We start from the raw sequence: 24262 nt of genomic DNA, 5'->3' as shown, positions 1-24262 counted from the left end.
CCTGGAAGCAGCCCCTCCCCCGCTCCTCCGTGACGTCAGAGGGGCTGAGCTTCCCTCTCCCCGGCCACCGTCCTGCACACTTGGTGGAAGGGCCTGATAGATGACTCCAGCTCTGCAGGAAAGGACCCAGGGGCCTCAGTGGACCACAAGGGGACGTCAGCAAGCCAGCCGTATAATATGATTGGTGGAGGGAGAGGAAATGAATGAATAAATCACATCTTTTGTCACCTTGAAGCCAGTACTTACGACAAGAAAGAAATTCAGCCACTGGCCTCATGCCTCATTAGGAGAGCTCAACCAGGTCCGCCCTTGATCATCCATTTCAACAGGGAGGCGGCGGGAAGATGATGGGGGAGATGGCGTAGCTGAATCACGGAGGGAAAGGGAAGACGGACGGTGGGACGCCGCTGTGGTCAGCGCACCTGACATTTAACTTCTCAGGCCGTCTGTCTGCTGCCCACCTCGCTTCTTTGGCGCCTGTCCTTTCTGTCCATCTTTCCTGAGTGTGCACCCTCCAGCTCTCGCTTCTAGGCCTGCCCGCACCTCTGGGTGGCGCTGTCCCCCCTGGTGGTGACTGCGCCTCTGCAGTGGGCTGGACTGGGGTGACGTGGGCATGGGGTCTGACTCCCAGGGCAGTGACACTCGGGGGCAAGAGCAGTCCCTGTGGAGGAGTTGCCGGAGGGCAGGGACATGGGACGTGGACACAGGACGAGGGGGCTGACAGAGCACAGGTACGGAGCCGGACAGGGACACCAGGGCAGCAGTGCTGCACCGGAACTGCGGCTGTGAGCAAGGCTCTTCCAAGAGTCCTGGCCCCTGGGGCGTACCAGCTCTGGGGGGCTCAGGGACCCCTGGAATTCTGAGCTTACTGTCAGGAGCTGTGGGTTTGGCATCAGCAGCCTTTCAACAGGTCAGGCTCAGAGTGGGACCTGAGGGTCCACTCTAGGGAGGCAGTGGCTTGTCTGCTCCTGATACACCCCAGGGGTCCTGGGAACAGCTCCCGGCTTTCCTCCTTCGCTCCCTCCCTCCCTCCCTTCCTCCCTGCCTTCCTCCTTTCTCTCTCTCTCTCTCTTCCCCTTTCCCCTCCCCTTCCCGTCCCTCCCTCTCTTTCCCTCGAATTCTGAAATCTCAGCCTCCAGGCTTAGAGCGTCACTTGTCGGCCCGTTTGCTCTTCGGGGTACCCAGCTCCACAGGTGCCACCGTGAGGTCCGCTGGACAGATGAGGGAGCAGTGGCACAGAAAGTGAAGTGCCTCCCCTAGAACCACACAGGCAGTCGGGGGCCGCTGGGATTCGGAGCGCTGGGTGGGGGGACCAGGCGGGCCTCGGCTGGCTGTAGCCTCCAAGGCTCCCGCGTCTCTGCACAGCCCTGTGGGGTTGGCCGTTCTTCCCATCTTACAAGAACGTGGAACAGGAGAGGAAGGCAAGGACCTGTTTTCATCCCAGCCCTGCCATTTCTCATCTGTGTGGCTCTGAGTGAGGCCCTTCCTCCCCCCGCCCCCCACAAAGAGGTTTCTCTGCATGAAAAGTGAGATCCTTGGCTTATAGATGCTGAGGCTCCTGCTGGCAGGGTCCCAGCTCGCCCCTGGGGGGTCCGTTTCCTTAATTCCACTGTGGGCACTCCCCGGGAGCCCCTCATGCTACACACAGGAGGGCCTGCTCCCCCATAGACATGCAGGCTGGCCTTGGGGAGTCAGGTGCGTGTGTCCCCCAGTCGTCCCCCCAACCCCGTGTCCTCCCTGAAGTCCCCACTCCCTCCCCTCCTCTGGGGCTTCCTGTCTTGCAGCAGGGAGCAGCCCCACACCTGTGCGTGGCTGCTGCCCTGGGCATCGAGGACAAACCTAGGGCAGCACGGTGACTCATGCAGTCATGCCTTCTCATTGTCACCCTCTGGGAGGGGCTGTGCTGAGCCTTGAGGCCAGCTGCAGCAGGCCAGGGGCTGGCGCCTGGTGGTCAAGGGTGCGAGGGCGGGAGGGGTCTGAAGGCAGTGGGTGGAGGGCGGAGCTCCTCAGAGGGCTATGCTGGGGGTCCGCGTGAAGACCTTCCTCGTATCTATCTCCCCCTCCACCATGTGGGGGTGGATGTCCACGTTCAGCCCTGCATCTCGGCACAGCTTCAGCAAGGTCCGGATGTTGTTCTTGGACAACCTCAGGTACCTGGGCAAGAGAAGACCAGAGAAGTCAGTGGCAGGTGGAGTAGCAGTGCGTCCAGCGTCACGGCACGAGTGTGGCAGAAAGCAGGAGTCCACACGGGACCTCCGTGGGGGATGGGCTCTCCAGATCTTTGTGGAGCTGACAGAGACTCCCAGGACATGGGAGCTTACGGCGGCATAACTCCTCTAAAATTCCACTCGTCAGGTGCCCCTCCTGGCCCCTCTCCTGGGAAGAAAGTTTCACCTCTTTGGCTCCAACCCCACTTGGGTTGTACTCAGCTCCACTCAAGAAGTCAGTGCAGGGGCCAGCACTGTGGTGTAGCAGGTAAAGTTGCCGCCTGCCATGCCAGCATCCCATATGGGCACTGGTTCAAGTCCTAGCTATTCCACTTCCAATCCAGCTCTCTGCTATGGCCTGGGAAAGCAGTGGAAGATGGCCCAAGTCCTTGGGCCCCTGTACCTGTGTGGGAGACCTTATGGAGACTCCTGGCTCCTGGCTTTGGATTGGCCCAGCTCTGGCTGTTGAGGCCATCTGAGGAGTGAGCCAGCAGATGAAAGAAACCTCTCTCTCTCTCTCTGCCTCTACCTCTCTGTAACTCTGCCTTTCAAATAAATACTTCTATAAAAATAAATAAATATCATTTAAAAAAGGAGTCAATGCAAACAAAAGCTGAGGATATAAAGAGTTTGCTTTGGGATTCTGGACAGGAGGAAAAGGCAAATTCCACCCACAGGGAGCTGGCTCGGCAGAGGATGGGCCACCCCCGTCCAAAGACTCTAGATTACATTGCCCTAGTTAAAGTGTCATCGGGGAGGAGGAAAAGGCACAGCGCGGCTGGCGCATTCTGGGGATGGATTGTTGTGCACACGTGGGCTGGTGCACTCTGGGGATGGATCGTTGTGTGCACCTGGGATGACACCCAGGGCAGGGGGAAGAGCCAGAGCCAGGGAGTTGGAAGAGATATTCTCTTGTAACAATGTTTAAACGATCAAAGGAGAGGCCATCTGTGCAGAACCTCCCCAGCCTCCCCCGGCCCCCAGCCCTCCTCATGCCGTCTCGCCCTCAACATCCGACTTGATACCAGGTGAACCACGAGGTGGAGAGGGTCCCGCCTTCCTGGCCACAGCAACCCTGACCTTCTCCTGTCCTGGCTTTGGGATGGGTGGGGGAGGGCTCCACGCTGGACGCCCGCTGGTCGGTTCCTTGGCTAGATGCCGGGAGAGAGGCTTCAGGCTGTGTTGCCTTCCTACTTCCCACTGCCTCCCTGCTCTTATGGGCAGCTCCGACCCCCGCCCCAGAGCGCACACCTGGACTGCCTTTTCCCCACCAGTTCCAGCCAACATAAACCCCTTCCTCGCTGAGCAGCATAGCCTTGGGGTCTCCCAGCGTCCAGGGACGCTCCTGAAGACCTGGATGAGCTGAGCTTGTGTTTTTCCTGCGTAATTTTCTAATGGTTTCATAGATGCCATTTCTTTGAATACAGCCCCCTACCTTGGAGAGTAGGATTCCTGTCTAAATCTCTCCACCATGGAGCCAGCTGTGTATGGGCCTGGGTCGATTAGAAGCAATCTGAAAGTCACAGCCAAATTCTACCCAGCCACAGGGCCGGCTGGTAAGGCAGTTGTTGGGCACCCAGCCTGCCCATCTTCCAGCTGGTTAGCCATTCCACACCGCCCTCTCTTGGCCAGTCTGGGAGAAGAGCAGGGCTTGGTGACGGCTGGCAGGCATTTGAGGTTGTCTTAAACCTACAGAGCTGACTGAACTTTATGAGGACAGTTCCGTCTTCTGTCTTCCGGGATCCTCCTCTCTACAGGGTCTGAGCTTTGTCAGTTACATCTCTGTAGTCATGGGTAGCAGTGGGCTGGGGAGAGGGCAGCTTGGAGTTGGGGTGGGGGTGGGGGGCAGGGGAAACTGACTGCCTGGTGCCTGTTGGCAGCTGAGGCTGCTGGGAAACTGCAGGCTTCGGCAGTGGGATCCCCACCCTTCTACATTCCTGGGCTCTGCTCAAAGCGTGCAGTGCCCACAGCCTGCCGCCCCCAGGATGCCCCTCGCCTGCCCCACGGGGCTACGCACCGGCAGCTCAGCACCTCCTCCGGCTTCAGCATTTTCATGGACTCCACCTTCGGCTCATTGCCCTTTTCCATGAGGCTCTTGAGCTTGCGTTCGTAAGTGGAGTCGGGGGTCTTGCTCGTCCAGTCTCTTATGAGGGACATCCTCCGGTTGTTAAAGATGCTCTCCTGTAACATGGGGTCCAAGATGCTGCTCTGCCGACGGAATGGGTTTTGCCGCTGGGTGGACTCCAGGGAGATGTTGTCCTTAATGTCTAAGTCTGAAATTGCACAGAATTCCCGGGGGAGTGAGACCATGGCAGGTGGGGGAGCAGGGTGGGCTGGAAGGGCATGGGGGCTGCAAACCATACCCGACCTCAGATGCAAACGGGGCACCACAGGATCGCGGAAAGTAGAATGAAAAGGTAAGTTTACTTTGGTGACAAAAAAAAACCCTTTTGAAACCCATGCATAGTTTTGTGTAATATGCATTTCCATGAAATTTTTGAAAACCCCTCATATGTGTGGGTTTCAAAGCTGTTTTTCTTGCATCAAAATAAACACTTTAATTTCATTTTCCTTGAATTTTTGAAGTCCCCTAGGAAGAATGCTTTCAAGGCTTCTGTCCATCCTCCTTGTTAGCAGTGTTGAGTTCTTTCTTCCTTGCCCCTCCCTCCTGTCCCCCTGCCTCTGCCAACTCCCCTCACCCCTCCTCCCCCTGACTGTCTTCCCTCAGTCCTCTCCTCGCCCTGCCCGAGGTGGGAAGTGGGGGGGGGGGATCAGAGATAAGCCTCAGCTTCTGGCTGAGTTTTGTTTTGCTTTTTAAGCTTTAGTTATTCTATTTGAAGGGCAGAGTTAGAGAGAGAGAGAGAGAGAGAGAGAGAGAGAGAGAGAGAGAAAGGCCCTCCATCCACTAATTCCCTCCCTAGCTGTTCTCAATGGTGAGGGCTGAGCCAGGCCAAAGCCAGGAGCCTGGAACTCCATCTGGGTCTCCTACATGGGTGGCAGGGGCCCAGGTACTTGGGTCATCTTCTGCTGCTTTCCCAGGTGCATTAGCAGGGAGCTGGGTAAGAAGCGGAGCAACCAGGAATCTAACCGGTGCCCACATGGGATGCGGTGCTGCAGGTGGTGGCTTAACCAGCTGTGCCATGGTGCGCCCCCCTCAAGCTGAGTTTCACAAGACAGTAGTTTATCAGATGGAAAAAAGGAGAAGAGGAGTGCAGGGAACAGCATGACAGGTAGGGGGAACAGCAGGTGTAAAGACACAAACATGAAGTAGGGTATGCTGTGACCCCAATATGAGGGTTTCTACTAATGAAATACTGCTGGAGCTAGGGCTTGGAGACCTCATTTTTTAAATTAACTTTTTCCCCAAGTATTTTTCAGATTTTTACTTATGAGAATGGAATATTTTTATGTGTTCCATTTCTAATGGGCACAATGAGGATAGAGAAAAACCTCTTGCCTTTTAAAAGGTATTTGTCTAGTGTAACAACACCACAGTGGCTTATTCCTTAGTCTTTTAACTAGAATTTACACTATCAGGGAAAAATGAAAACATCTTCTTTTTTAACATTTATACAAATTCTATATTCTTGGGACATCCTGCATTTAACAATTTAAAGCAATTTTTTAAAAGATTTATTTATTTGGAGCTCAGAGTTATACAGAGAGAGAAGGAGAGGCAGGGGGGAGGGTGGTCTTCCATCTGCTGGTTCACTCCCCAAATGGCCGCCAGAGCTGCGCTGATCTGAAGCCAGGAGTCAGGAGCTCCTCTGGGTCTTCCCATGTGGATGCAGGGGCCCAAGCACTTGGGCCATCTTCTACTGCTTTCCCAGGCCATAGCAGAGAGCTGGATGGGAAGAGGAGCAGCCGAGACTCGAACCTGCATCCATATGGGAGGCTGGCACTGCAGGTGGCAGCTTTACCAGTCTAGACAATGTTAATGATGAGGGTGGTGGTGCCTCATTGTGCTCCTGTGCTCATTGAACTGAAATGACCTTAGCAGTGCATCATTAGAGTGTTTGGCCTCTATTTCTGGCTTATGTTTTATGACACCTTAACAATTTAATTCCTAATTCACGCGGAGGTTTTATTAGTAGTAAATCCCGGATTCCATTTATTGCTTTTGAATCATCTAAGACATGATCACATAGCCCGTTCCTTCCACTGGTTGATGTGGTAAGTTCAGATGTTAGGTATCCAGACAGTGAACTATCCTCATTGATGCAGTCAATCTCTCTTGGTCCTCATGTACTATCTCTTTTGGACACTGGAATGTTTGCTGCATTTCCATACCTGCTGCATGTTTGCTAACTTTTTTTTTTTTTTTAGATTTCTTTACATCTATGTTGTTGTGAGATCGGCCGACTTCTTTGTGCAATAATCTCCCAGTAGGTTACGGTGATTGTTCGGTTAACACTGAAATCTCCGTCCTTCGTATCCTCTGTAACAGCTGAAGCAGCATGCGGACTATTTGCTCTGCGAAGGTTAGGTCTGCAAACCTAGGTTTCCCATTCAGATGTAAAAGCTGTAGTTTGCTAATTGCATGCTGCATTCTCCCACGTGCTTCTTGTTCCCGTCTAAATGATCGATTTCTTGCCGTAACTATACTTTAACAGAGCTTCCTCGCATTGTACATATTATTGCCTCATCTATTTAGTTAGCCACTCCATTTTTGGGGTGCATGTTTGTTTATGGTTATTACTTGTCCTCTTTAATGTTTAAAAATATCCCTCCTGGGGCTGGTGTTGTGGAGTAGCTGGTAAAGCCACCACCTGCAATGCCGGTATCCCACATGGGCACCAGCTCACCTCCCGGCTGCTCCACTTCCAATCCAGCTCCCTGCTAATGCACCTGGGAAAGCAGCAGAAGATGGCCCACATGTTTGGGCCCCTGCATGAAGCTCTTGGCTCCTGGCTTTAGCCTGGCCAGCCCTGGCCATTGTGGCCATTTGGGGAGTGAACCAGCAGATGGGAGACCTCTGTCTCTCTCTGTAACCATACCTTTCAAATTAATTAATTAATTTGAAAAAAAAAAAATCCCTTCTTTACCCATGAGTTTATTTGGGCCTCAATCCCCACCCCCTGCTCATGTTTTCTTGTTATCGCTGCCTGTCCTTTTGTTTTCAACACTTCTAGATTTCCCAGATGTAAGCATGCCTCTAGATTTCTCTCTTAAATCACTGTTTTTTTTTAATATTCATTTATTTATTTGAAAGGCATAGTTACAGAGAGGCAAAGAGAGGAAGAGTGAAAGAGAGAGAGGTCTTCCATCCACTGGTTCACTCCCCAATTGGCCTCAACAGCCGGAGCTGCACCCATCTGAAGCCAGAAGCCAGGAGTTTCCTCCGGGTCTCCCACGTGGGTGCAGGGGCCCAAGGACTTGGGCCATCTTCCACTGTGTTCCCACACTACAGCAGAGAGCTGTATCAGAAGTGGAGCAGCTGGGACTTGAACTGGCACCCATATGGGATGCCGGCACTGCAGACGGCAGCTTTACCCACTGCACCACAGTGCCAGCCCCAAATCGCTGTTTTCTAATTTGATGTTTTTGCTCCCTGCCAGAGCATTTTCTGCAGATGAAGGAAGACAGAGCCAAGAAAGCCCTTGAGTATTTCCAAATCTCTTTTCTGTGTTCTGATAGGGACCCATACGTATGTGGGCAGGGACAGGGGTGAGGGGCTCTGGCTCTTCACTCTCCGCAGTCTGCAGGTGCTGTTCCCCTTCCAGGCAGACACCAGTCTGATGCACTTTCCTCCTTAAGGAAGTTGGTCTTTCTGGCTGCAACCTTGCAAGATTTCAACAGCAAACTTCAAGAGGGTTTTCGGGACAGGCCTAGGAGGAATGAGTCTAGATTCCCTGACGTCGTCCAGAGGAGGAACAGTGGTCTGGAGGGAAGCCGTGACTTGCCCAGGGTCTCACACAGAGCCCGAGGCTGCATTAGGACCCTTTATGTTGGGCAGGGTGCTCTGGGCTGGCAGCAGGTCCCTAGCGGGGAGTCGGGACCAGGGCGCTTTAGCCGTGGTGGAGAGGAGGGCTGTGTTCCAGGAGCACCACAGCAGTTCTCATCGACGCAAACACACTCCCGCTCCCCCCAGACACCTCCCTTCTGGGTCAAGGCGGGCCTCGTGTAGGAAAGAGCCCAGCGGTAGCTAACATTTGTTGAGTGACCTGTGTGCCAGGCGGGGCTCAAGGGCTTTCTGAAGTTGGGGAAGGGGAGGGGTCAGCACAGTCTCACAGCCACAGCCTATGCATTGAGAAGTGTGAAGGTGAGAGAGCTTGGGCCATGTGCCCAAGGTGTCCTAGCAGTCAGCTCGTCATGTCTCTGCCTGGGGGCTTGTCCTGGCCATCCTCCTGGATAAGAAGGAGCCTAATCCTGGGTCTGTGACTGAGCAGAGAAGCTGGGTTTCCAGTGGGCCGTGTTTGGGACTCCAGGCTCTGCCTCTGCACACATGGGGACAAGGTGGCTTAGGATTCTCTAGCCCTCTGGCCTGGCATCTGCAGCAGAGAAAACCAAGGGAACCCACTTTCCCCAGCTTCCCCAGGGCCACAGCTGGACTGAACTTTCTAAAGTTCAAACCCAACCTGGTAATTTCTTGGAAAAGTTTCAAATGACCAACCATTTGCATTCAATCCGGGTTGTGCTGTAGAAAAACTGATAGGAGATTTCTGGTGTCGGCTAACCTGGGGTGACAGGGACCAGACTCGTCCTTCTGCCTTAACCAGCTGGCTAACTGGATACATCACACAAAGCCATGGTTTGCAGGCCTTGGGCAGCAGGCAACACAGGGCAGTGATCCCTGTGTGAGGGGAAAGAGAAGAGGGAGCCCGTGCCCACCCCTGCTCATGGCTGGGAGGGGCTGCCAAGGAGGGGAGCCCAGCAGTCAGAGAAGGGGAGGGGAGAGAGAGGGGAGACACAGTGTAAGCCGACCTTCCAGGCTGCAGTAAGAACAGGAGAAGGCTGCAGAGCTGTGGAAAGGCTCCTCCCCACTGAGTGCCAATCACACCTGCAGGCAAGGAGACTGCACCCGAAGGAAGTAGTCGGCCGGTGCCCTGACACACCTGTCCTAAATATGCTGGGAGCTCGCCCAGGCCTGAGCGTATCGAGGAGAGGCACAGCAGATCAAAAGCGACCGGCACTACTGAGGTTTTAGAGATGGAAAGCACAATGTCTGAAATGGAAAGTATAGGGGATGGGATCAACAGCAGCTTAGGCCTTGCATGAGAGAAAAAGAGTGAACATGAAAAACTATGCAAAGAGAAAGACTGAAAGAGAGCTGCACTGTGGGATTTTGAGTGTGTGTAATTGGGGTGCCCAGAAGAAGGAGGACAAAGGAGGACTGAATCAATGCTAAGGAAAAAAAAATCTCCAAGATTGAAGAGAGCTACAAACTCCAACCCCAAGCATGAGAAACAGGCAGGAAAGGCGTTAAGACGCATCATAACCACATTGCTGACAAAGTACTGAAAGAGAGCGGAGGAAAAGGAGACGTTACAGAGACGTGAAGAGGGGGGCAGCCAACCTTCCAGCGAAAGGTGAGTCAGGAGACGGCAGAGCAGAGGGTGAGTCTGCAGTGCTGCACTCCACAAAGCTGCCGCTCAGGAGTAAGAGCGAGAGAACGTCTGTTAGGACACACAGAAGTTTTAATTTAGCACCAATAATCCCACACCACATGATACGTTCAAAGAAGACCTCTAGGCAGAATGAAAATGACTCAACGGAAACCCGAATTTACACAAAGGAAGGAAGAGCCCTGGGAGTGTTAAATATCTGGGCAAGCATAAAAGATAGTCGTTTCAGGCAAACATAATAGTGCACTGTGGAGAGCTAGAATGTGTGACAACCGGAGCATGGAAACACACACTTGTAAGTGTCTCGGAAGCTAAAGGTGCGTCCTGTAAACCCTGAAACGGTCACAAAACATACAGCTAACAAACTGAGGAAGACAATAGAAGGATCACAGAACCTGCTCAGAACTAAAAAGAGGAAAAGAGGCGAGAGGGAGCAAGGGAGCGATGCACTCAATCAGGAAAATACCATGATGGCGGGGTGAAGCTCCACGGTGTTGCTAGTCACATTCAGCGGAAACGATGCACACGTGTCAGCGGGAAGACTGAACTGGCCAGGTAGCGCTAATGAAAAGCAAGGCCTGATTCTATGCTGCTGTGAGAAGGTTACTTTATTAATCTTTTTCCAGCTTTACTGGGGTGCATTTGAGAACATAAATTATATGAACCAACTAACGTGTCCTGGGCAATGATCTGATACACACATCTGTTGTGAAATGATTGCGACAATTACCATTCATCAACTCGTCCATTTTGTGCACCTGTCTTGTGAGAACAGTAAGACCTATGCTCTTAGCAAGTTTCAAGCATACAAGGGTACTTCAAAAAGTTCACGTGGAAAGTGGAACGAAAAGACAGACCTATTTTGATGCAAAAGATATTGGAAATCCGTTCACAGTTTTTTTTTATAACATGATTTTTCATGACCTTTTGGAAGACCCCTTGTACAATGCAGGGGTCTTTGTTAAAGACTGTCACCAAGCCATACATGGAACCCTGGAAGCTACTCTTCTGCCCACCCCAACCCCTGGAGCCACTATCCTAGCTCTACTTGAGTCTGATTTTAGATTCCATATGAAAGTGATTCATTCAGTGTTTGTCTTTCTCTGTCTCACTTCACTTTACTTCATGCCCTCCAGTAATATCTGTGCTGTTGAAAATGGCAGGACATTTTTTTTTTATTACGGCTGAATAGTGTCCCCTCTCTCTCCCCCTCCCCCTCCCCCTCCGCCTCTCCCTCCCTCTCTCTCTGCCTCTCCCTCTGCCTCTCACGCTCCCTCTACCCCTCCCCCTCCCCCTCCCTCTGCCTCTCACTCTCACTCTCCCTCTACCCCTCCCCTTCCCCCTCCCTCTGCCTCTGCCTCTCCCTCTGCCTCTCACTCTCCCTCTACCCCTCCCCTCCCCTCCCCCTCCCTCTGCCTCTGCCCCTGCCCCTCCCCCTGCCCCTGCCCTCCCTCTCCCTCTCCCTCTCGGGTTATTCTGTCTTCATTCACTCCACTGGTGATGGACACTTAGTTTGTTTCCCTACCTTGGTTATTGTGAATAATAATGCAATGAACATGAGAGTGCGGAGACCTCTCTGAGATACTGATTTCATTTCTTTCAGAAACAAACTCGGAAGTGGCGTTGCTAGATCATAAGGTAGTTCTATTTTAAATTTTTAAAGGAAACTCTATAATGACAATTCCCACTTTAATCCCCACCAACAGCATACAAGGGCTCCCTCTTCTCCACATCCTTGCCAACACTTTGGAAATATTATTATATTATAATAATTTCCCATGTTATCTTTGAAAGGTGTGAGGTAATATCTTAGCATAGGGTTGATTTGCATTTCCCTGATAATTAGGGAGGTTGAGCACCTTTCATGTACCTATTTATCGGTTATCTTTTGAAAAATACCTTTATCCAGTTTTCACTCAGATTATTTCTATTTATTTAATTATTTGCCAGTGAGCTGTAAGAGTTCTCTATGTATCTGGGTAATTAGCCTTTCCTCAGATGTATGATTTGAAAATCTTTTCTCCCATTCCACAGGTTGCCTCTTCATTTTGTTGCCTGCTTCCTTTGCTGTGCAGAGCTTCCCTGTGTTGCAATTGCTAAATTCTGCATTTGTTGCCTGTGCTTTTGATGTGATGTCTAAGATCAATGATGATCCAAGATCAATGTCAAGGAGTTTCCCTCATGTTTTTTTTTTTTTTTTTAAAGAAGTTTTACAGTCTGAGGGCATACACTTACATCTTCGATCCATTCAATCTTTGTGAGTGGTATGAGATGGAGGTCCCATTGAATTCTCTTGTATGGGTATCCCGTTTAAACCAACGCCTAGGGAACAGACCGTACTTTCCAAATACGAACTCATTGTGTAACAGCTGACTGGATCTGCATGGGTTTGTATCTTAGGTCTCTCTCTGTTCTGTCATTCTGTGTCTGTTTTTATGCCAATATCATGTTGTTTGCATTCCCGTGGCTTTGCGATATAAATTTAAATAACGAGATGTAACTTCTCCAACTTTGTTATTCCTCAAGATTGTCTTTTTTAAAGATTATTTATTTATTTGAAAGGCAGAGTTACAGAGAGGCAGAGGCAGAGGCAGAGAGAGAGAGAGGTCTTCCATCCGATGGTTCACTCCCCAAATGGCTGCAACGACTGGAGCTGCACCGATCCAAAGCCAGGAGCCAGGAGCTTCTTCTGGGTCTCCCACGTGGGTTCAAGGGCCCAAGGACTTGGGCCAGCCTCCGCTGCTTTCCCAGGCCATAGCAGAGAGCTGGATAGGAAGTGCAGCAGCCAAGACTCGAGCTGGTGCACATATGGGATGCCAGCACTGCAGGTGGTGGCTTTACTGGCTACACCACAGCGCCGGACCCAAGATTGTTGTGACTATGTGAGATCATCTGTGGTCATATGCAAATTTATTTATTTATTTTTTTGGACAGGCAGAGTTAGACAGTGAGAGAGATGGTCAGAGAGAAAGGTCTTCCTTCTGTTGATTCACCCCCCAAATGGCCGCTGTGGCCAGTGTGCAGTGACGATCCGAAGCCAGGAGCCAGGTGCTTCCTCCTGGTCTCCCATGTGGGTGCAGGGACCAAGCACTTGGGCCATCCTTCACTGCCTTCCCAGGCCACAGCAGAGAGCTGGACTGGAAGAGGAGCAACCAGGCAGAATCTGGCGCCCCAACCAGGACTAGAACCCAGAGTGCTGGCGCCGCAGGCGGAGGATCAGCCTATTGAGCTGTGGCGCCAGCCTCTATTTATTTATTTTAAAATCAGAGTTACACAGAGAGAGAAGGAGAGGCAGAGAGAGAGAGAGAGAGGTCTTCCATCTGCTGGTTCACTCCCCAATTGGCTGCAACAGCTGGAGCTACACCTATCCTAAGCCAGGAGCCAGGAGCTTCTTCCAGGTCTCCCACGTGGGTGCAGGGGCCCAAGCACTTGGGCATTCTTCTGCTGTTTTCCCAGGTCATAGCAGAGAGCTGGATCAGAAGTGGAACAGCCAGGTCTCGAACCGGTGTCCATGTGGGATGCTGGCACTGCAGGTGGTGGCTTTACCTGCTAGGCCTCAGCACCGGCCCCTAGATTTTTTTTTTTTCATTCCATTGACAAATACCACTGGGATTTTGGTAAGAAGTACATTGGACTTACAGCTTTGTTTTGGACATTTTGACAGTATGAATTCTTTCAGTATGTGAACACAGAATATCTTTCCATTTATTGTGTCTTCTTCAATTTCCTTCATCAAAGTCTTATAGTTTTTAGTGTACAAATTTTGTGCCTCCTTGGGAACATTTATTCCTAAGTATTCCATTGTTGCTGATGCTATTGTGTATGGAACTGCTTTTCTTATTTCCTTCTCAGAGAGTTTGGCGTTAGTATAAAAAACACAATAATTTTTCTTTTTTTATTAGCAAGTATTTTCTTTATTTTTTTCTTTTCAACTTTTATTTAATAAATATAAATTTCTGAAGTACAACTTTTGAATTATAGCAGCTTTCCCCTCCATAATCTCCCACCCACAACCATCCCATCTCCACTCCCTCTCCCATCCCATTCTTCATCATGATTCATTTTCAATTATCTTTATATACAGAAGATCAACTTAGTATATACTAAGTAAAGATTTCAACAGATTGCCCCACAAAGACACACAAAGTATAGAGTACTGATTGAGTAGTAGTTTTACCATTAATTCTCATAGTACAACACATTAAGAGCAGAGGTTCTACATGGGGAGTAGGTGCACAGTGACTCCCGTTGTTGATTTAACAATTGACACTCTTATTTATGATGTCAGTAATCACCCGAGGCTCTTGTCATGAGCTGCCTAGGCTATGGAAGCCTCTTGAGTTCACCAACTCTGATCTTATTTAGACAAGGCCATGGTCAAAGTGGAAGTTCTCGCCTCCCTTCAGAGAAAGGTACTGCCTTCTTTGATGGCCTGTTCTTTCTGCTGGGATGTCACTCACAGAGATCTTTCATTTAGGTGTTGTTGTTTTTTTTTTATTTTTTTATTTTTTATTTTTTTTTTGCCACAGTGTCTTGGATTTCCATGCCTGAGAAACTCTCATGGGCTTTTTAGCCAGATCTGAATGCCTTAAGGGCTGATTCTGAGGCCAGAGTGCTGTTTAGGGCTTTTTCCATTCTATGAGTCTGCTAACACAATGATTTTTCTATATTATTTTGTATCCCACAACTAAGTGTTCCTTTTTCAATTATTTAGAAAAAAAATTTCAAATGATTGGTATTAATTCTTGTGACAGGGCTTCAAAAAGTTCTTGGAAAATACACAATCTCTTTTAATTTCATTTTCCACAATTTTTTGAAGCTCTCTTGTATTTAAATATTCACTAGAATTCACCAGTGACAGCATGAGGCTTTTCTTTGGTAAGAGCTTTTTAAAATTACTAATTCAATACACTTACTTTGTGTCAGTCTGTTCAGATTTTCTGTGTGTTCATGATTCAGTCTTGGAAGGTTATGTATGTCTGAAGATGTATCCATTTCTTCTAGGTTATCCGATTTATTCTTACTTGATTGTGAGGTCTCATCTTTGATGATTCTTTGTACTTCTGTGGTATCTGCTATAATATTTCCTTTATTGATTTATTCATTTAAAAATGTATTTAAAAGCCAGAACATTAGAAAGGAGAGGGAGGGAGGGGGAGAAAGAGAAACACACACACACACACACACACAGAGAGAGAGAGAGAGAGAGGGAGGGAGGAAGATTGAGATCTTCCATTCACTGGTTCATTCTCCAAATGTCTGCAACAGTCAGGGCTGGGCCAGGCTGAAGCCGGAAGCCAGGAACAGCATCTGTGTCTCCCACATGGGTGGCAGGTGCCTAAGTTCCTGAGCCATCATCCACTGCTGCCTTCCCAGGTGCATTAGCGGGGAGCTTGATGGGTAGCAGAGCGGCCAGAACTCGAACCAGCACTATGATAGGGGATGCCAGTGTTGTCAAAAGTGATAACTTGACCTGCCACACCACAGTGCCTGCCTCCTAGTGTAATACTTCCTCTTTCATTTTATTTAAGTCCTCTCTCTTCTTTCCCAGTTAGTCTAGCTGAACATTTATCCATCTTGCTTATTTCTTGATCAGTTGATTTTTTTCTATTCTTTTTCTAGCCTCTAGTACATTGGTTTATTTTCTAATCTCTATTGTTTCTTTCCTTCTAGCAACTTTGGGCTTGGTTTGTTCTTTTTCTGGTTCCTTGAGTTGCAAAGTTAGGTTACTTATTTGAACTTCTTTTCTAAAAAATATATGGTTAGCTGAGAGGCAGAGAATGAGAATTCCTATCCACTGGTTCATTGCCCAAATGCCTACAATGGTCATGCCTTGGCCAGGGCTGAAGCTGGGAGCCAAGGACTCAGTCTCGTCTGCACATGGAATCCACAGTAGGAATCCAGTTGCTCCATCCATCGCTGCTGCCACCCAGAGTCTGCACTGACAAGAATCCGGAGTCAGGAGCTGGGGCTGGGAATTGAACCCAGGTACTCCACTGTGGGATGCAGGCATCTTATCTGCTAGGCCGAACATCCACGTCCCTCTTCTCTTAGCATAGGCACCTAAGAGGAAAGGTAAAAAGTATCCTCTTCGAAATGCTTTTGCCATGTCTCCTAAAGATGGGATCTTGTATTTCCATTTTTATTTTCAAGATATTTTTTGATTCATGTTTCGCTTTCTGGTTTGACTTCCAGTGGCTGTCTAGGAGTGTGTTGCCTAATTTCCACATATTTTTTAACCTCCTACTCTTGCTTTCATGATATTGTGATCAGAAAAGATATTGGATGTGATTTCAATCTTTTTGACTTTGTTCAGATTTGTTTTGTAGTCTAACATAAAGGCTCTTTTTTTTTTCCTTAAAATTTATTTATTTGAAAGGAAGAGAGAGAGAGATTTTCTATCTGCTGGTTCACTCTTCAAGTGGCTGCAACAGCCAGGGCTAGGCCAGGTTGAAGACACGAGCCAGGAGCTTCATTTGTGTCTCTCACGTGGGTGCAGGGCCCAAGGACTTGGTCGTCTTCTGCTGCTTTTCCCAGGTGCATTAGCAGGGAGCTGGATTGGAAGTGGAGCAGCTGTGACTTGAACCGGCACTCAAACGGGATGCTAGTGTGGCAGGTGGTGGTTTAATGCATGGACCGAGGCTGTATCTTGAAGAGTGCTCCAGGTGTGCTTGGTACGCATGCGTATGCTGCTGCTGTTGGATGGGGGTGCTGTATATGCACATTTCTATTAGGTCCATTTGGTCTACACTGTTCAAATCTGCTGTCTAGTTGATGATCTATCTTTTTCTGAAAGCTGGATATTAAAGGTTCCCGTTAGTATTGCTTTGCCATTTATTACTCCTCTCAGTTGTTATTTTTTGTTTTGCGTATTTAGGTGCATCAATGTTTATGTTGATGTTAGGTGCATAAATATTTATAATTGTAATTTCCTCTTGATGAATTGCCTCATTACTGTGATACAATGACCTTGCTTGTTGGATACAACTATTCTGTCTGATAGAAGCATAGCCACCCCTGCTTTCCTTTGGTTCTCATTTGAATGGGATCTCTTTTTTCATCAATTTACTATCAGCCCATATGTGTCCCTAAAGATGGATTTTCTTGGGAACAGAACATAGTTGGATTTCATCCCTATATGCGCTCAGCTACCATATCTGGTTTAATTAAAGAATTTAATCCACTTTTGCTTAAAGTAATTACTGATAGGCAAGAGCTTACTCCTGCCACTTTACTTGTTTCATGGGTGTTTCCTTGTTCCTATTTGTCCTGTTGTCTTTGTGCTTTAATGACTTTCTGTGGTGGTATGCTTCGATTCATTTCTTAGTTTTTTGTATGTCTATTACAGGATTTTCCTCAGTGGTCACCATGAGACTTACATGAAATTTCACATAGTCATGAAATCCTGTTCTAAGCTGGTACAAGTTAACTTTGATCATATACAAAAAGTCTACAATTTTACTTCTCCCCTCTTTTTATGTTACCACTGCTATAATTTACATATTTTATAGTGTGCATCCATGAAGTTATTATAGTTTTTTTAAATATATTTATTTTTAAACATCTATAGTAGATTTGAAAGTTATTTGCACACCACCATTACAATATTAGAGTGCTGAGTTTGACTATATATTTTCCTTTTACCAGTAAGTTTCATACATTCGCACACTTCTGTGTCCTCTTGTTTCAGCTTGAGAAGCTATGTTCAGTATTTCTCGGAAGGCAGGTCGAGCAGTGATGAGGCCTCTCGGCTCTGGCTTGTTCTGGAATGTTGCTCTCATCCCTTCATCTCTGCAGTACAGTTTGATGGGGTGCACTATTCTTGGCTGGCAGGATTTTTTTCTTCTTATATTTTAAATATATCTTCCTACTGTTTTCAGGCCTGCAAGACTTATTTTTTTCAAAAAAAAAAAACACATTTCTTTGAGAATCGGAGATACAGAGAAGAGAAGGAGAGAGAGAGAGAGAGGAGAAAATCTTCCATCCACACTACTTCACACCCTAAAAGGGCATGTTACCCCTTCCCCCCACCCCTCTTCCCCCCACTGTGGGAGATCCGCTCATGGTCTCTCTCCCTCCCTCTCTCATTCTCTTTCTTTCTCCACCTGCAAAATGAGAACTAGATAAGTGAAAGGCCTCCAAGGCTTCTGGAGAGCCCCTGGTGCAAGTTTCTTTGGCAACCAGACCAGATAAAACCCCAGCCCTGTGGCCCACCCTGTGCACTGTCTCTGAAGAGACTGTCACTACCTCTTTGCTTCAGTAAAGCAACCTGTCTCTGTTGAGGTCGGCTCCATCTCTTCTCTCTCCTTTCTGGGGATATGAAAGGCCAGAACCCTGAGCTATCCCAAACCTAACACACTCCAAAAGGCTGCAATGCCTGGGACTAGGCCAGGCCAGATCCCGGAGCCAGGAATTTCATCTGGGTCTCCCATGCAGATGAAGGGGCCCAAGGACTTGGGCCATCTTCCACTGCTTTCCCAGGTGCATTAACAGGGAGCTGGATGAAAAGTGGAGCAGCTGGGCTTCAAAATGGCACCTGTATAATACGCCAGTGTCCCATAGGCTTTGGCTTTGCCTGCTAGGCCATGATACCACAGACCTGCAAGATTTCTGCTGAGAAATCTGATGATAGACTTTAAGAAGTTCCTTTGTATGTGATGTGTTGATTTTCTGATGCTTTCAAAATTCTTTTATTTTTGACAATTGAATTGTAATGGCCTCTGTATAGATGCTTTTGTGTCCAAACTTTTTGTGGAATTTTGGGCCTCACAAATCTGGATATCCATAATCCTTCCCTGACTTGGGGAGTTTTCCATAATCATTTGTTTAAGTAGACTTCCAGTTCGTTCCTTCCTTCCTTCCAGTTCCTTCCTTCCTTCCTTCCTTCCTTCCTTCCTCCCTTCCTTCCTTCCAGTTCCTTCCTTCCTTCCTTCCTTCCTTCATTCCTTCCTCCCTTCCTTCCTTCCTTCCTTCCTTCCTTCCTTCCTTCCTTTCTCTCTCTCTCTCTCTCTCTTATTTTCTTCTCCTTCTCAGATGCCCATGGTGCAATAATGGCTTCACTGGACGATTTCTCACAAGTCCTGAAGGCTGTCTTTATCTGTTCTCATCCTTTTGTTTCATTTTACATCCCTGCTGGGTAATTTTAATCGACTTGTCTTTGAACTCAGATTCTTCTGTCTGATGAAGCCTACTATTGAAGCACCTTATTAAAATTTTCAGTACAAACTGTGTTTTTCATATTCTTGATTTTTGCGTGGGAGTTTTAATGGTTTCTGTTTATTTGTTGCATTTTAAATTTTAAGTATTGTCTTCTTAATTTGATTTAGTTTTCTATTTTCTTGTAGTTCACTGGCCTCTTTTAAGAAGATTATTCTGAATTCTTTGTCAGTCATTTCATAAATCTCTATTTCTTTAGGGTCAGTTATTAGAGCTTTGTTAACTTCCTCTAGTGGTGCCACGAAGAAATTCACTTCAAAGAAAAAATAAGTTATGAAGCCCCATGTGGCAGCCATGGAGGCTGGAAGCCGTTGGATGCTGTTATGGTGGAAGAGAATCGGGGTTAAACCATGATAATGGTAGTGAAAATGAAGAGGAAGAAAAGGAGACTTAAAATATTAGAGAGGCGGGGGCTAGGAATCGGAACTGGTCCTGCAAGGTGGGCGGTGGCAGGGATCTCTGGCTCTCTCTGGAGCTGCTACACTGCTAATGCCATTCTGGAGATGGTGCACACAACAGGAGCCACACTGGGTGTGCCAAGCCTGACTCAATCCGAGTTAGCACGGCGAGCTGAGTGTGTAAGCCTCCACGCTCGCCCTAGGGGCTGCTTTGACTTGAACTTGTCTCCCAACCCATACCCTCGCCACTCACCTTATGCCTCTTGCCAGCCTGCACAGGAAGGTCCCCTGGCTGTACCCACACTCAGCCCTGGGTGCCACACCTGGACACTCTGGAGGTTCCTAGATGCCTCTGCAATGTGCTGCTGCCCTTGAGCTGGCCCCTTGTCTGCCCCCAAGTGACCGCTGGTTGTATTCCATTAGGAGAAACAAGGCTTCTCCCTCACTCACTCTTGGGTGGTGGGGAGGAGAAGGGGCAGCAAAAAATGCAACAGCTGTCAAATCAGCCTGCCCTCCCCACAGCCTTGTGCACGGAGACAAAAAAAATTACTTCATCCACTGGTCTGAGTGTCTTTTAGGGAAGGAAAGACCTTTAGACAAATATCTTGATAGACTTGCATTGAGTGCAGAATGAGACCAATGAAACAGAGATCTTGCCAAGTTAGAGTTGACAGGAGTGGGTGGGGTGAGGAAAGCCGAGGAGAGGGAAGGGGGTAGAGAGAGGAAGAAGAGAGCTGGGGGGGGGAGCGGGAAGGGGTGTGGAAGTGGGGTGCTCTGGACACAGATTTAAGGAAGCACTCGCTCTCAGGCTCAAGAAGCTGCAGCGTGGACAGCTGAGTGAGGGCACCTCCTTAACTTCTGTGCCCTGAGTGCCTGGCTTGTCTCATGCTGGTCCCTGCGTTTGAGTTGAGAAAACCACAGGGAACGGGCAGCCTGGGAAAATCTCCCAGAGGGCAGTGGACAAAGGACCTTGCGGGGGGGCGGGGGGTGCCCTCTGCTCTCCTGAAATGTTCAGGAAGCTCTGGCTACACCCAGCGGGTCTTCCTGGGAGAGGCTCCCAGAGAAACGAGGGCAGTGGGGCCATCGTGGGCCTGGGTGGGCAGGGAGCAGGGAGCGGTGTGCAGTGCTGGAGGCGAGACCCCCAGCAGCTCCAGGACCCGCGAGGCCCAGGACTTGGGAGCCCGCCATGGCACTGGGGGTCACAGAACATGTGGAAAAGGCATGGGGCTTCCCAGAGGGCATACGCCAATAGGGTTTTATTTGAATAAGCTTTTTTATTTTGAAAAAAAAAAAATGATGGATTTACAGAAGAGCTGCACAGAGAATAAAAAGCATCCCTGCTTCCCGTGACTCAGTTTCCCTGGACGTTCACTCCGTGTAAGGCCACGGCCCGTTTGTCAACTACGAAATGAACTCTTGAGCGTTCCAGAGCTTGTGTGGATGCTGCCAGGTTTTCTACTGTAGGGCTGTTCTAGGATTCAGTCCAGGATCCTGCGCTGCCAATTATATTTAAATTTGACAGGCAAGTGGCTACAGTTTGGTTACAACGACTTCATTGTATTAAATGAAAAGAGGGAAAATAGGATTTTTTTATTGGGCACAAGGGGGGCAATTTTGTAGACGAGAGCTGGCAACTCAGGCTCAAAGACTCTTGTCTGCTTTTCCCGCGAGCTAAATGGATTCCAGCTTTCTCTGATCTCAGGAGGCCACTCACAAGCAATGCCTCTGCACTTCCTGCGCCGTGGCTCCGCCCACCCAGAATCAGGTGGCATCTTGGCTTAGAGGGAGGCACTGGCATTTTTCGAGCACCTCTTTCGTGTCAGGCTGAGGGCTTCATGTATCTCATTCGGCCACAACCCCGTTATTTGACCTTGAGGCTGGTTACGCTATTGTCCCATTTTATGGATGAAGAGTCCAGAGGTGACTTGACGGGGACTGACCAACTCTGAGCTTCCACAGTAGTGGAGCCAGACTGGGCAGGTCTCTGGACCCAAGGGTCTGGCACAGCCTAAGCCCATCTCTTCCTAGGTGTGAGCACCCCCTTGCAGGTTCCAGACCAGTGGGGGTGGTACCACCTGTAACAGACCTTACCACAGTATCTGGAAAAGTTACCTAACACGGAAGCCGTGAGATCAATGTGGCAGAACTGGCTTGGGGAACCTGGGATGCACGGGGCTTCCGGGGAAGACAGCACCCAGGGGTGGGCGGATCCCTGGCTGGCCAGGTGTGACCCCTGAGGAGCCTCCATGGGGGGTGGGGGGCAGTCTCTGACTCGGGTCTCTGACTGTGGTTAGATTTATCTGGATGCTACAGCCCTCCAGGCAGGATGGAGGAGGCTGGTGTCCCAGGCCAAGGCAGGTCCCTTACCAGATTTCCTGGTACTGTCCTTGGAGAAGGTGCTGAGATGTCTTCCCTTCTGGTCCACGCTGAGGAGTCTTCGGGTGGCCACGGAGCTCTCCTCCCTCGTGGAATTTTGCTTCGAGGTCTTGGAGGGAGAGGAGAAGTTAGAGCCTGATCCTAGGCCTGCCTGGCCACCCCCCCCCCCAAACGGAGCCCCCTCAAGGTTTTGCTGAAAGGCAGGCAACGGTGAGCAAGAGGAGACCTGCTCTAGGCCCCTGGCGGTGGGGGCGGAGGTTGCCTTTGAGGGGCTCGTGTGCTCCTGCCCCCCTGCCCCACCCCACACCCTGGTGTGTCTCAGAGGGAGGCCACGAGGGGCCCAGCCCAGCTCTTGCAGGCAGTTGGGTGTGGGGCCTGTGGCCTTTCTCCCTAGATGGCTGAGAGGGTAGAACGGTGGGAGAGGAAAGAGGTAGCAGGTGCCCAGAGGAAACTGACTGCCATGATGTCACGGCTCGTGGCGCGGAAGATGGACAGCGCCGGGGGAGGGCATGGGTTGGCTGCATGGGGGGTGGAGGGGGCAGTGTATTTCTAAGCCCTGTGCTAGAGGAGTAGGGACCGGGTGGGCTGGCTGGGGCGCTCACCTTGCCGGGGCCTCCCTTTTGTCTCGAGATGCCTTTGCCCTTCTTCTGTTCCTTTCCACCTGCTTTGGGGGACGTCTCCTTCTTGCTCTTTTGTTTCTGAAAAGACAGGTGAAGTGAGCCCTGCAGGTGCTCCTGTCGGCTCCTCCCACCCTCTCCCACCCTGGTGAGTGGACCGCACCCCTGCACCCCCAGCCTTAGCCCACAGTCTAAGTGCTGCAGTGCCCTCCACTACCTGCTGCCTGCGGGGGTCTTCTGGGGTCCCTGTCCCTGTCCCCAGAGCAGCCTCCCACCCCTCAGGCCTGGTCTGGTCCTTCTCGACTTCAGAATCCATCACTAATTCTCTACCCCCTCCATGTGGGACCCCTCCTCAGCCCGGGAGGAATTCCTCGCAGCCTCCCAGGGGCCTTTCTGGCTGTGATTTTTCTGCTGGGCTGTGATGGGCTACAGAGCTTTCCTGCTGACTTGGACACCGCTGAGCAAGTAGTGGTGGCTTTGGGGAATTGGCCAACCCTGCCCGTGAACTTGGGAATCAGGAAAATCTGACTTTGAACCTTGCCCTGTCCTTTCATAACCCTGTGACCTTAGGAAAATGACTTTTGGTCATTCAGTCTCCTTTCCCTTCAGGAAGTAACCGGGGTGCCTGCCTTGGAGCCTGGCTGGGGGCCTGGCCCACGGTAAGTCTGGGCTGTGTGCTGAGCGCCATCATCAGCAAGGCCATCGCTCACCCCTTTCACGTGGGGTTCGAGTCAAGTTCAGGGGCATCCTCTGTAGAGGACACCACTTTGCAGAGCTGTGGCTGTAGCTCCGGGAGGAAGATTGGAACCGGCTTGGATGCAGGGTGGAAGGGAGGAGGTGTGTTGGTAGGATCCTGGGTGGGGACAGTGGTAACAGGAACTGAAGTGGCCCCTGACTCTGGGGCCACTATAGAGGGAGGTGGCTGGAGATGGTGGGAAGAGTCCCATCCTCCCAGTAGGGACACCCTGGAAACCACTGCCCCTCAACCCCTCTAGAATGCTGACGCAGGCGACAGTCCTCATGGCTTAAACTTCCCTTTGCTGCTTTCTTCTTAGACATCAGAAAACTTGCACCTGTGAATTCTGTACCCCTGACCCACTGCGAGGCAAATCTTCTCTCTGCCCCTTGTCAGTTTTGCAATCAAGGACCTGGGAGCCTACCTTTGATGAGTGACAGCAAACAGACTTCCAGGTCCTATGCACCATCTCGCTGCTAACACAGACTTCTGGGTCCTATGCACCGCCTCTCAACCCCTTCCCACCAGCCACCCTCCGTACTTAGCACCCCTCGCGTGCTCTGTTTCAGGGGCACTGGGTTCTCACGTCCCCCACTTCTGCAGGAGTCCTGAGACTTCCCACGGCCACACCCACCTGCGGAGTCTGCTTCCTCCTCCCTTGCCTGCGCTCCAGCCACTCCAGCACCCGAGTGAGGTCGGACATGCGCCGCTCCTCCGCTGTCTTCCACAGGGACTTCCACTCGGTGGGCATGAGGCTCTTGGGGTTCACCGGCTCCTCTGACATCCTGGGGGCTGGGGCTCTCCGGCTGTCTCGATGCCTCTGTCACAGCTCGCTGGCCTGGGAGGGGAGGTGTGACCTTCAGGTGTGAACACAAAGAGCAGAGTGAGCAGAGCAGCTGCACTGAAGGGCGGGTGATGTGAGAGTGATTGTGAGGTCACCGTGCAGGGGGGACACAAGACGCCTCCCATGCTCCCCCACTGCCACTGCCCCCGTCACACCTCCTCTATGGCCTCTTATCTCTACTGCTGCAGAGATCTTGCCATAAAATCTCAGCTCAAGTGTCTCCCTTTCTCAGTGGCTCCCTATTGCTTCACAAAAAAAAATCCAAATTCCTTAGCTTAGCATCCTTGTTTCCCACGGCATATC

At 50.0% G+C, this 24262-nt stretch overlaps 1 protein-coding gene across 1 annotated transcript; it reads right to left on the bottom strand.

Annotated features, from left to right (window-relative positions):
* Window positions 1-2006: 2006 nt before the first annotated feature.
* On the bottom strand, window positions 2007-23899 carry C18H16orf78 (chromosome 18 C16orf78 homolog). The gene is made up of 5 exons (XM_089319086.1): window positions 23750-23899; window positions 22359-22460; window positions 21754-21862; window positions 4225-4480; window positions 2007-2154 (listed from the first exon to the last, which is right to left on the bottom strand). The coding sequence occupies exons 1-5, from the start codon at window positions 23897-23899 to the stop codon at window positions 2007-2009; spliced, it is 765 nt and encodes a 254-aa protein (XP_089175212.1).
* Window positions 23900-24262: the final 363 nt, after the last annotated feature.

Source organism: Oryctolagus cuniculus, chromosome 18, assembly GCF_051225735.1.
Source record: "Oryctolagus cuniculus isolate XC-2025 breed Fujian yellow rabbit chromosome 18, ASM5122573v1, whole genome shotgun sequence".
Lineage (NCBI taxonomy): Eukaryota > Metazoa > Chordata > Mammalia > Lagomorpha > Leporidae > Oryctolagus > Oryctolagus cuniculus.
This window is presented reverse-complemented; position numbering and strand designations above follow the sequence as displayed.

What these genes read in the sequence shown, in the direction of transcription:
- C18H16orf78 (XM_089319086.1), bottom strand. Translation starts at nt 23,899, where the DNA reads ATGTCAGAGGAGCCGGTGAACCCCAAGAGCCTCATGCCCACCGAGTGG. An exon ending in GGAGGAAGCAGACTCCGCAG is followed by an intron (nt 22,461 to 23,749) that starts GTGGGTGTGGCC and finishes CTGTCTTTTCAG; the next exon opens with AAACAAAAGAGCAAGAAGGA. An exon ending in GGACAGTACCAGGAAATCTG is followed by an intron (nt 4,481 to 21,753) that starts GTAAGGGACCTG and finishes GTGCAATTTCAG; the next exon opens with ACTTAGACATTAAGGACAAC.